The sequence below is a fragment of the Muntiacus reevesi genome, chromosome 1 (genome assembly GCF_963930625.1).
Source record: "Muntiacus reevesi chromosome 1, mMunRee1.1, whole genome shotgun sequence".
Taxonomy (NCBI): domain Eukaryota; kingdom Metazoa; phylum Chordata; class Mammalia; order Artiodactyla; family Cervidae; genus Muntiacus; species Muntiacus reevesi.
In genome coordinates this window covers 89,918,963-89,931,548 of record NC_089249.1, presented here as the reverse complement: position 1 = coordinate 89,931,548, position 12,586 = coordinate 89,918,963, and the positions used below count along the sequence as shown (strand labels likewise).

Genomic DNA, 12,586 nt, shown 5'->3' with positions numbered 1-12,586 from the left:
TTTGAAAGACCCTTTCAGTGGTTTGGTAGCCTACTCCATGTCTCCTGTTTCTTTGAGACATGGTGAACTGATGGTCTTCACCACTGTGGGGGGGCGGGGGGCTCTCCCGTAAGTACTTGGCACGTCCTTGACATCACAGCAGTTAACACTCTGGGGTTGAAACTTCGGGTACCAACGCAGTGAGGCAGCCATACTGGGCTCATAGCTCTGCATTCTGGAAAGTGCTGTATGGCAGCATTTTTGCTGGACTTCTCTACGTAGTCCAGGCTCAGGCACCTTCCCAGAGCAGTCATTCAGGACCAGTGATTTTTACAAAAGCTGTACAACAGGTCTTGCTCCCTCAACAAGGACCAGCGTGATGCACAGCCCACGCTGAGTTGATAGAGGAAGCTTTCCATTGGCCCCTTACTTGACAGCATGTGGAAAGCTCTTGGTTCTGGACCCAGTGCAGAGTGTCCTGAGTCCCGCTCCCAGCCTCATCCACTTAATGCTGTTTTATTGTAGAAGCCACACTGTACCTTGTATAGCTAAGCATTGCACTCACGGCTCCCATTATCAGGCCCTCGCTGTATGCAGGGCATTTCACCAATAGGGCTAAGTTATTCCATGTCCCTCCTCCCTGAGCCGCATTTGGGTGGGAAAGCCTTGAGCAGTTTCCTGCATCCTAATCAGCTGGGGTGCTGATGAAAAGGGCAGATTCCTGTTGTCTCTCTGCTCCAGACTATTTCTCTGGGGGTGGGGCCAGCGAATCTGTACTTAATCTGCACCCCAGGTGGCTTGTCTGTACATTCAAATCTTGAGAAGCACTGGTTTAGGTTTTCAGTCTTGGAGGATCAGAAACCTTCCGGGGGTTATCAGGTAATAGTTCCTTATCTGGTTTAGCTTTGCTGTTACCAGGGGAATTGTAGAGATCACTTCCCCTTTGGAAACGGTTGGGCCCTTTAAGCACCAGACTAGGCCCACTGGGGTCAAGTCGAGGGATAGCTGGCCCCCCAAGGGGCTGTTTCCAACCCCGAGTGGTTCCCTGCCTGCTTCTGGCCCTAGTAGTGTTCAGGCTGCAGAAATTGGCACACAGTGAAAGAATTTTGATTGCCGGTGGAATTTGTGCTGTCACAGGATTTGACCCGTGGGTCCAGTGAATAGATAGATGGGGTCAGGGGAGCACGTGACTTGGCAGATGGCAGGACAGTGATAGATGTGAGAGCAGTTGGGGAAAGTGGGAGCAGTGAGAGGAGGGGGTGCCTTGGTCTGGCCTGGCTGAGGTGGGGCCCTGGGGAGCAGTGATTCCAGACTTAGTCTAAACAGCTCATTCTAAGACTGCCCAGACACATGGGAAATCACTCCCAAATCGCTTATTGTTTCTCACAGGGAGTCCTTTTGAAGTGGTTGTCTTTGGCAGGCCAGAGTGTTGGGCACACTGCGTTGTGTTCTCCAAGGTCAGGGTCCAGTCATGACTTCTAGAAGTAGCTTCAAAGGCAGATTCCGCAGCTCTGGTAGTTCAAGTTCGGGGTGTGAGAATGAGCGTTAGGAATACTTAGGCTACAGAATCTTCCATTTGCTCTTCAGATGGTGCAGCGTAGAGGGTCTGAATCAAGAAAGTGGGTTCACACCCTGCTCTGCCGCTTACTCTGACTTTGGGGAGTCCCTCAACCTCCATAAGCCTCAGTTTCCTCAGGTATAAGATGCTGACAATAATACCACATAGAGTTATTATTGGGATTGGACAAGTTTCATATAATAAAGCACTTGGTAAGGTGCTCTTTGGGGTCCCCAGGTGGCGCAGCGGTAAAGAATCCGCCTGCCATTGCAGGAGATGCAGGAGACATGGGTTCGATCCCTGGGTCGGGAAAATCCCCTGGAATAGGAAATGGCAACCCACTCCAGTATTCTTGCCTGGAGAATTCCATGGACAGAAGAGCCTGGTGGCTACAGTCCATGGGGCTGCTAAGAGTTTGACATGACTGAGCAAACAAAGTGCTGTGTGCATTGGGGTGGGGAGCAGGGTGATTGCCAATGAGACACATCTCTGGATAAACAAACAAAATCTCTTAGCCATTTCCCTAGTTGCCCAGTTAAAATAAAACATCAGTGTTGATGAGAACACATCTCTTTCTGGACTCTTATTTAGCAGTAGATTGTAATGATAGATTATGCCTTAGGGATTAGAGATGCTATCACTGAAAGCGTCTCTGGGACAGCTGGAGCCTCCCTCCCCTTCGAGGGAATTAACCAGGGCTTATCCTAGGGAGGTATGGATAAGGCAGAAGTCTGACCCCACAGGAAGTCCGTGTGTGATTCTGTTAGCTAAGTAGATTAATAGGAGAAATACTGTGCAAGGTAAGAGGGGTTGATTGTATGTTAAAAGCTTCCTTTTCATCTTTCTCCAAGGAACACATACTCTGCTTCACCAAGTCAAGTCACATTCTTTGCCATGTGCTGATGGTAACAGCAATAATTATAGCTTTTGTTAACATTATTGCTACTATGTATTATTTCACATCCTTATGTCTATGTAGTGTGATTATTATCCCCATTTCATAGATGGTAAAACAGGTTTTCAGAGGTTTGTTGATTAAAATAAAACACACAGCATGGGAGCTATGAGTTTACTTTTATTTGGGACTTCCTGAGAACTAAAGCATAATAGACAACATCTCAGATAGCTCTGAGGAACTGCTGCGAAAAGGTGGTGAGGGGTGGGGGGTGAGCGTGTATATGACTTGACGAAGCGGGTACGTGCAGTTAAGCCCACATCTTGGTAGAAGGTTGCTGCTAGTCACGAGGAGCAAATGATCTCTTAATGAATTTAGTGCTTTTCTAAGTATGAAAAGATGTGAGAAATTGGGTTCATAAAACTTTCTCCTGGAAATATCTTGTCTGAAGTCCTGTTCTGCCAGTTTTCCCAGAGCATAGATGGTCTCATTCCTACTCTCTGCCCTGCACTCCCTTCAGGGTGTGTTCAAGGTCACCGACTGCAGGGGCTCGTGACTTCACCCATTGAGCCACTCGTGAGACACTTTCCTTAGCTGGCAGGTTGAGTTTGTGCAAGCTGGCACATCAAATAGGGACAGAACCAAAATCTGACTGTCTCTGCAGTGTGTGTGTGCGATGCTTCTGTTCTACCTGGAAACCTTGGGGAGGAGGACACCTGGGTAAGGAAAGGGGGACTGACATCAGGGCGACCTGTAGGACAGAAGTTGAGGGAACTTATTCTTGGTCACTGAGGGGCTCCCTTGGTGGGGCTCCTGGGTGGACTGTTCACAGTTGGGCTTGGGGGTACCAGTCTTCATAGATGGTCAGTGTCCAGGTCATGACTTGCACAGTGGTTAATTCTTTCGTAATTTCAGCATTGACCGAGAGCAGAGTGCTTTCCTAAATCACCCTAGAAGACCACTCAGAAAATTTATCTGGGGTAAAATGATTCAGCAGCCTGCTTTCCTTAGAGAAAACGCGCACACACACACGCACACGCACATGTGTGTACGTCTTGGTGTCATTTGTCCTAGCTTTTGTCTGTTTCTGTGGGTGCCTTGAGTTCATCTAGAACCTATGAGAATGACTTTTAGTTTCAAATTTGTAGGAAAGAGAAATAAGTGATTCTCTTGGTTTAGAATCTCCTTTCTTCTCTTGTCCAAAGGTGTAGGGTTGACAGTATGTCCCAGATTTTTTTGGGCAGACCAAAGCTTAAGTATTTTGCTGTGTTGTCCCAATAAAATAATGTCCTAGAAAATAAGTTTAGGCAAATTATAATCAAATCAGCAATCTTACAGTGAAATGTGCCTTATCTACAGACATTCTAAAATTCACAATATTAGACTTTGAAAAAACATGACCACTGTTGAGAGAGAAGGAGTGACAGTCTTTGTTTTGGGTCTGAGAGTGCCAGAAAGAAAATAGTAAGTAGGGAATAAAGATCAACTTATTCCTCACAGTGGGGGTGGCGGTGGGTATTGGGGATTGGCACAGTGTGTGTGTGTGTGTGTATCTGCAGAATTTTCTTAAATTCAAGATGAAATTCATAACATGTTTTGATGAGGGTTAATTAACGTGATATAAGTGTGCTAGCTGATCATCTTTCATGTTTTTTCAGGGAAAGAAATAGAGAGAGGCACAAGTCACCCCGGAATAAAGATGGCAGGGGGTCAGAAAAATCTGTCACCATTCAAGCTCCCACTGGAGAGCCCCTGTTGGCAAATGATTCTGCTCGGACAGAGGAAGCTCAGGTAAGGATCAAAGGCAGTCTGTAAGTACACTGCCGCTTGATCAGGCTTCTTTTCTGTAAATGTTTTCCTAAGTCTTGTTGCCATAGGTTCTCTTGGGTTTTTATCTTTATTTTTCTAGCATGTTAATTAGTTTATCTATGTCCCGTGGTTTCTTGTTGGTCTAAGAACAGCCTGTCCTGCGATTGGCCAGCTTGAGGATTATTCTGAAGTGTGATTGGTTGGCTTGCTTGGAATGGTGTTGAAAAGAAGCCAGCCAGGGCTGATGACAGGACAGGGAAGGAAGAGTTGCAGGCTGTGGGCTCTGGAGACTCATTCCAAAGCAGAACAGAGTAGAAGAGCGTGAAGCTTGCTCTCCAGAGCCCCCGAGTCATGTTGGGAAGAGGAGCAGAGAGGTTAGGACAGCCCAGACGGAGCCTCACCAAACCAGAGGCCACACACTTAGATGCCTGATAGGGAAATAAAAGTGAATGAAATGGGCCCTGGGTTACACAGAAGAGGCAAAGATCTATCAGGCTAGCTTGGCTAGCAATCTGTGTGGTACATCAGCGTCAGGGCTGTAGCATGGAGTGATGGAGTCTGGCACCTGGAGAATGTATTTCTTCTGTCAAAAGAGTGGCAGCTTCTCAGTTCTGAATGCTTATCACTGTGCAAGAATGCAGGAATTTAGTGTTCCTGGGTCTTCTTGCAATATTTAAGAAAAGCTGGAAATTAGGATTTAATGTGAAATCACCCAAATTTTTTTTTTCCTGTGGACTATTTTTAAAGTTTTTTTTTACTGAATTTGTCTCAATGCTGTTTCTGTTTTATGTTTTGGTTTTTTGGCCGCAAGGCATATGGGATCCAAGCTCCCAAAACAGGGGTCAGAGCTGCACCTCTTGCGTTGGAAGGCGAGGTCTTACCTACTGGACCGCCAGGGAAGTCCCCAAATCACCCAGTTTTAAAGTATTGTCTATTTATTAATTTTAAAAAAAAATTGTGTTCTTCTCTCTGGGTTCCAACTGTCTCACAGTCCACTTGATTTGAATAAACGTCTGAGTTATACTCAGAAATGTGTTTGCACACTCTCTGTAAGTATATGCATGTCCAGCCTTGGCTCCAAATAAATGAATGGGTGCCCACACAGCTGCACAGATACAGATAACCATGTATCTGTATGTTCTTAAAAGTACAGACAGATATGCATTGGTAAGCAGATATAGGGACTGAAATTGGAATTCTTCAGAGCACACGAGATGCTGTTAGAAGCCAAAGCTGCAGTTGTGGGTGAATGTGGCGTTTGTTCCGTGATAAGTAAATGACTTTAGTCCTGACTGTTGCACTTCCTGCCTTGGCTCTGGGACAGATATAGGGATGGAGAGCCAGAGGGCCAGAGGAGTGGTGAAATAAACTGGGCTAGTCCTAAGATTGGACCACCCCTAAGTGCTCTAGGGGTCAGTTTCTTCTTGGATGAATTCACAGGTGCTGGTGGCCTACTGTGAAGGCAGTTCATCTGTCATGTCTACATCTTACTCTAAAGTTACATTAGGAAGCTGTTGGTGTTTACACCAGGGAAAAGCACTGAAATGGGCATTTGGAGGCTGTACTTCTCAGCACCTATGTGACCTTGGGCATGTCCAACCTTTCTGGACCTCATTTTCTTTATTGAAAATCTAGGGGATTGAGTTAGAGGGTCTGAAATCCTTTCTATTCTGAGAACCTCAAGTTTGGGAAGACCTTGGACATCTTCATTTTGGGGCTCAAGTGTGCACACATTCTTAAAATGGACAGGGGATTTAGTTAGCAGCTCTTTGGCAGGAAAAAGGATGAGTAACTAAATCAGCAACGTCAACCAAATAACCACAACACTAGTGATCATTATTTCAGTACTGATCATCAGCTGAATATTAAGCCCAGTGCAAAACATGGAATCTAATATTTGCCTTCACTAAGAGTGTAACAAAATAACTTATTTTACTAAACTGTTGGCTTCCCAGGTGGCTCAGTGTTAAAGAATTCACCTCCAATGCAGGAGATGCATGGGTTAGGAATATCCCCTGGAGAAGGAAATGGCAACCCACTGTAGTATTCTTGCCTGGAAAAGCCCATGGACGGAGGAGCTTGGTGGGCTATAGTCTACAGACTCACCTTAGGTTAAAGCAAGTTGTCCATCTTTGAATGTGTAGCTATTTCGTCCCATGCTTGTGATTTTTTTCTTTTTACAGAATTGAAGTAAATTTACCCAGAGATATGAACAGATCTTAAGTGTATAATTCAATAAGTTGTAACAGCTGAATAAATCCATATAACCTGCCCACCCTGCTATTAAAATGTATATTTCTATCACTCTAGAAAGTTCTCATGTTTTCCCAGTCAATCCCTGCCCCCAACCCCCTCCAAGGCAAGCCTTGCTTTGATTCAATCGCTATAGATTAGTTTTGCCTGTTTTAGAATTTAATGTAATTGGAATCATATTTTGTTTTGGACCTTTTTTCACTCAGCATCGTAACTTTGAGGTTTATCCATGTTTTGCTGTGTTTCAGCAATAGTGTTTTAGTGTATGCATATGTCACAGTTTGTTATCCATTCTTCTTCCTATGGATAGACATTTGAGCTGCACCACTTTGGGCTATTATGAAAATAAAACTATTAAGAACATTCTTGTACAAATCTTTTTGTGGACACATGTTTTCATTTATTTGGGGTAAAAACCTGGAAGTGGAATTACTGGGGCTATCCAGTTAAGTGTAAAGTCACATTTGTATGAAACTACTAGACCAGTTTTCAAGAAAGATTATACCATTCGTACTTCCACCAGCAATGAGAGAATAGTGGTTGCTTCTGGCTGTTATCTTAAATAAACAACTTCTTAGTATATGATACTTGTACTTAAATAACAACTTCTTAGTATATGATACTTGTAACTTTCTGAGTCAAAGAACTATTTGTTCATAGGTTCAGATCTTTATTGCCACCACTACTGTTTCTTTCTGTAGCCTATGCATTTAAATCATATTTATTTATTGTTACTAGATTTGAGGTTATTGTTTAGCTGTGAGATCTCTAGCTTGCCGATTCAGCTATTAACTTAGACTAGATTTTTTGAAATTGGTATCTTATGCATTAATTTCACCCAGCTTACCACCATATCTGACTGTTTTTTCCAACTTAAATCATACACACAAATTTCTGAGGCAGACCCCTTTAGACCCAGTGGGGCTTTTCATCGTCTTCTTGCTCTGTCATTGCTTTGGAACGGAGTCGTCTTTGCCAGAGAAATAGCAAAACTGTTTAAAACCCTGACAACTGGATCATGTTAAGTGAGGAGACAATTGCTCCAAATAATCACAGACTTTAAAAAGCAAGAGAAAGCAAGATCGTAAAAGACACACATTCTAGTAATCTTGGTATTTTATAAAGTTTATTTATTTACTTATTTGGCTAGGTCATAATTGCAGCACATGGATCTTCCATCTTGGCCGCAGCCTGCATGATCTTTAGTTGTGACATGTGGGATCTAGTTTCCTGACCAGGGATCGAACCTGGGCCTCCTGCATTGGGAGCATAGAGTCTTAGCCACTGGACCACCAGGGAAGTCTCAATCTCAGTATTTTTATACCTTTGATGCTCAATTTGTCACAGGAACTCGTGTTTAAGAAGGAATTTTTGAGCTGTCTGGGCCATCGATACTTGAATCTGTTTTGCTTATTCAATGAGAAATATCACAGAGTGCTTGATACTTATTAAATGGGTCTTAAAAACATTGTGGCAGTTTAAAAAAAAAATGTGTGTACCAACTACAGGCGGGCTTTGGTTTGTACATAACCATGTAAATTCCCTCCTGTGCAAGATCTTCACTCCTCAGAGCTCCTGGAGGGCAGAGACTACTATTACTCCCCACTTCCGAGAGATGGACTTTGTAAGCCTTTATGGCCCAGCCGTGAATCAAGAAGGAGATGCAGAAGGTTTTCTCCTTGGGCTGTAGGTGAACTTGCACACGATTTTCTAACAGCAGATTGTCTTATCACCGAGCCTCTCAGGAATTCCAACACAGTGGATGCTAGTCACTGTTGTAATAATAAATCACCCGCAAACAGGTCAAGTTATGTTTTCTCTGTTGGAAAAGGTAAATATATGGTATAGTTCGCAAAACTTAAAGGAAAATTGTCATAGTTTAAAAATTCCTCTATTTAGAGAGTTAAGCCTTCATTTCCCAGAAAGCCTATGTGTGTATCAGGCTTCATTTCCCAGGAAGCCCACACGTGTGGACTGTGGTTGAAGAAGGCGGGCCCTCCCGTCCCCCGTGCGTCTGTGGGCTTTGTGGTCTAACATGAAGCGTGCCGTGTGGCCGTCTGTCCTCACTCTTCTCTCCCGATCAGGATGACAACTGGGGCGAGACCACCACGGCCATCACTGGCACGTCGGAACACAGCATCTCACAGGAGGACATCGCCCGCATCAGCAAGGACATGGAGGACAGCGTGGGGCTGGACTGCAGGCGCTACCTGGGGCTCACCGTGGCTGCGGTGCTCGGACTCCTGGTCTTCCTCACCCCCATCGCCTTCATCCTGCTGCCCCCCATCTTGTGGCGGGACGAGCTGGAGCCTTGCGGCACCATCTGCGAGGGACTCTTCATCTCCGTGGCGTTCAAGCTCCTCATTCTGCTCATCGGGACCTGGGCGCTGTTTTTCCGCAAGCAGAGAGCTGACATGCCGCGGGTCTTCGTGTTCCGCGCCCTGCTGTTGGTCCTCATCTTTCTCTTCGTGGTCTCCTATTGGCTTTTTTACGGGGTCCGCATTTTGGACTCGCGGGACCGAAATTACCAGGGCATCGTGCAATATGCCGTCTCTCTGGTGGACGCGCTCCTCTTCATCCACTACCTGGCCGTCGTCCTGCTCGAGCTCAGGCAGCTGCAGCCCATGTTCACACTGCAGGTGGTCCGCTCGGCCGACGGCGAGTCCCGCTTCTACAGCCTGGGACACCTGAGGTGAGGGGGCTCTTCCGGGGCGGAAAGGACCACTGCTGTTTCGCTAGAAGACAGTTAGGTCTACAACAAGTGGGGGATGTTGCCAGGTGCCAAGAGCAAGACCAGGGTCTGACACTTTTTTTCAGGTTTTGGGAGGAGCTGTGTGTGTATGCGTGTGTGTGGAGGGGGAAATTCATGTACATTGACTTTGCTGAATTCTGGATGGCATGTCACAGGGACTGGCTGTCTTCCAGGTTGGAGTTTTGTTGGGCCTGTTTCCAAAATTGTTCGCAGCTCTTAAGAATGATGGAGAAAGGAAGCTTTAGTGATGGCTGCTGACCCTGCCCCCAAAATCAGCCTGTGAGTGATGGAGTGATCAACAGTTTTGTTCATAATGGTACATCTGGTTTACTGTGTTGTCCCAGTGGAATTATTAATCATTCCTTTCTCCCCTACTCTCAGAGGTTTCCTGATTTGGGCAATAAATTATATGGTCACCGTAGTGACCTTCCAGTAAAGAATCAGGTGTAGATTAGAGACTCTAAACTTGTAAGAGTTGGAAATGTATACATGAGAAAAAACTAGAAATACTTTAAGATGTCATATTTGAAATCTATACATGAAATCTAATTATTTGTTTATTAACTAAAAGAGTAATCATCATTATTTATTGTATTCAGCATTTTGTTCTGCTTTGTTTTTATTTACCTTGAGATAAGCACATCATATAGATTGTCTTCATAGAGCTTGTCTATATTTCAGATGAGGCAACAGGGCTTTAGGGATTTTAAGTAATTTATACAAAAGAACATGGCTAGCTTTGTTTAGAATCTACCAGATCCCATGAAGCCAGGCCTGAGTTAATGTCCTCATTATAGCATTTGTCACTTTTTGTCACTGGCCTATTTTTGTTTTCTTCCACAAACTGTGGGCTCCTGAGGACAGGTGCTGTATTTTATTCTTCTTTGCATCCCCAGTGCCTGACCTAGAGCATGGCACACGGTTGGCACCCAGATGGTTACAGGTGAGAGAACAGTCTGAGATGTCTGACATTGTCTTCTCATAGGGCTCTCCTGCCTCCTCGGGCAATGTGTGTCAGTGTGTGTATCTGCTTGGCATGTGGTATGTGCTTTGCTGATGGTAGCTGTCATTGCTGTGATACTGCAGAGCAGCCAAGATGGCAAGGGTACCTTAGTGGGGATCAGAACAATGGGCTTTGTCATAGTTTTGGCTGGGGCTGGGGGAGGTGGCCTAACTCTGGTTTGGAGTCAGTTATATTGCCAAACCATCTCGGTATTGGCACGGATCTGTCATTCCTCTGGCTCAGCTCATACCACCCAAGGGCTGGGTGGTTTAGCAGTCAAGGACTGTGCCACCTTGACCAATCCTTGGAGGGAATCGGTGTCTGATTCCCATGCTTGGCACTGCAGAGCCAGGTGTATTCAGTCCTTTGTGGGTGCCCGTGGGGCTCTGAAGGCAAGTAAGTCACCGCTGCTTATTCATCTCAAACAGGAATTTTCCCCCATATTTTACATTGGAGAATGACCAGCAGGCTTGTATTAAATGTCTGCTGTGTGCAGAGCTCCAGAGGCACAGGGTCGCTGCCTCAAGCTTTGTCCCAAAACTCCTTGGAGACAGGCCAGTGGACAATTGTTGACACAGGCCTTGGAATGGGTGGGAACCCAAGAGGATGAGGGCCCTTTAGACAGTCACAACAATAAAGCCCAACCCCACATCTGTCTCAGGAATGGACAGGTTTGGCCCAAATCAGGAGGGTGGAGAGAAATCCAGCTCTGGTTGCAGAGAGATAAGTGACATTTGGAACTCTGTAAATGTCAGTAGCTAGGACACTGGCCCGTAGCGAGCCTGCCACGGTTTCGAGTTTTGGCTCGGCTGTAGCTGTGTGAATCCCACCTGCAGAGGTGGAAAAGGGAAAGGCGACTTCTCACTTTAAGTCGTCCATGCAGTGGGACTGACTCCCTCCAGGGGCTTCCATGCTTCAACACTGCTTGCTCTGCATGCTGGGCCAGGAGCGGGGAGGGGACACAAAACGGCCCCAGGATGCGTGCCGTGGTACGTTCAGACAGTTGTGGGTGATGCTGGTTCCTTACCATGTGGGTCACTGGCCAGAGGTGACCTGCACCCGGGAGGCAGGGCTGGGTGTTCTGTGTGGCCAAGGGCTTATCATAGACGCCTCAGGGTTGTCCTCACCATGACTGGCAGCTGCTTGGTCCATTCTGGCTAATCTTGAAGCCTCTTTCCCCAGCTCCCCCGGGGACAGAAGGTGGCCTGGGACTGGCCCCATATCTTCCTTCTGACTCCTTCTCAGGACCATTGGTTTTCCTCCTCCCCTGCTTTCATAAGGAGCCCCTTGTCCCTTGTGTGGAGACCCTGGTTGTGGGGCAGAAAGATGGTCAAGGAAGGAGAGGCGTCTTCACTCACAGAGCCCTCAGGTGGGCCTGGATGCTCATGAGACAGTCAGGCTCTGAGATCTGGGACACATTTGGCGTCCATCTCTCCCTGCTGGCCTGAGTGGGCCTGTCACCTGCCGAGCCTTGGGCTAAATCTGGTTCACACCCAGCAGTGGCTGGAAGAGTCACTGGGCCAGAAATAGAACTTTTGAGCTCTTTTGTAGTGTAGAAAAAGACAGGAGGGAAAGGGGAATTGGCATAGACAAAGAGCAGGTCTCGGGGAGCAGAATAGGAGCAGAATAGCGGGTCATCAAAATCAGGAGTCAGGATGGTCCACCTTCTGTTATGTAAGTTCCTCCTCCAGTCCCACCTGTTGGGCTGAGGTGCAGAGTGATGGCAAATTCTTTTGTTGCTTTGTTTTCAGGCGATTTTGTAGAGTCAGCCGAGGTATTTTTGAAAACAGTCAGAAGAATACCTTCTCTTTAGTGTCTTAAAGAAAATCTGTGTCTCCTTCGCTGTCATAAAAGTTACTTTTAGGAGCCTTGCTTGTTGGCGGGAATGGCTTTTGGGGGCTTATTTGAAAACTTTCAGAAACGGAAAAGGTTCCTGTTGTGCAAAGTGAAATACTAAAGTAGATTAAGATACTTTAACCTTTGCGCAGTGCTGCAGGGGTTAACAGGGCTTTTCTGATGTCTCCCTTTCCCCTTCTTGCTGCCATTGGGGTGGGGGCAGGTGCTGCGGGGGTGCCCCCTTTTATAGTTGAGGGCCCCAAGCCCTAGGTTAGGGCCATACTTGAGGCTCAAGGAACCAGCTTTTTCCTGTGCATCACACCCATCCCCGTGTTCTCCACAGCATCCTGGGGTTTCAGCACGTTGTAATTCTACACACATGCTTCACATGTTTTCCTGGCCACATTCTCACAGTGAGTTGCTAACTTTTCCAGAATTTCACCAAACACTATTTTTTTTTTTTTAAGGATTTGTAAAATATTTATTTGAGTGTGCCAGGTC

General features: G+C 46.0%; 1 protein-coding gene across 5 annotated transcripts in view; it reads left to right on the top strand.

Annotated features, from left to right (window-relative positions):
* The window catches only part of VANGL1 (VANGL planar cell polarity protein 1), a 54,570-nt gene that overhangs the window by 15,047 nt on the left and 26,937 nt on the right, over nucleotides 1–12,586 (top strand). For all 5 annotated transcript variants that reach the window (XM_065906382.1, XM_065906346.1, XM_065906355.1 and 2 more), the window contains 2 exons: nucleotides 4,091–4,223; nucleotides 8,579–9,186. In XM_065906382.1, the coding sequence (XP_065762454.1) occupies nucleotides 4,091–4,223; nucleotides 8,579–9,186 (741 nt within the window). The remainder of the gene's footprint in view (nucleotides 1–4,090; nucleotides 4,224–8,578; nucleotides 9,187–12,586) is intronic.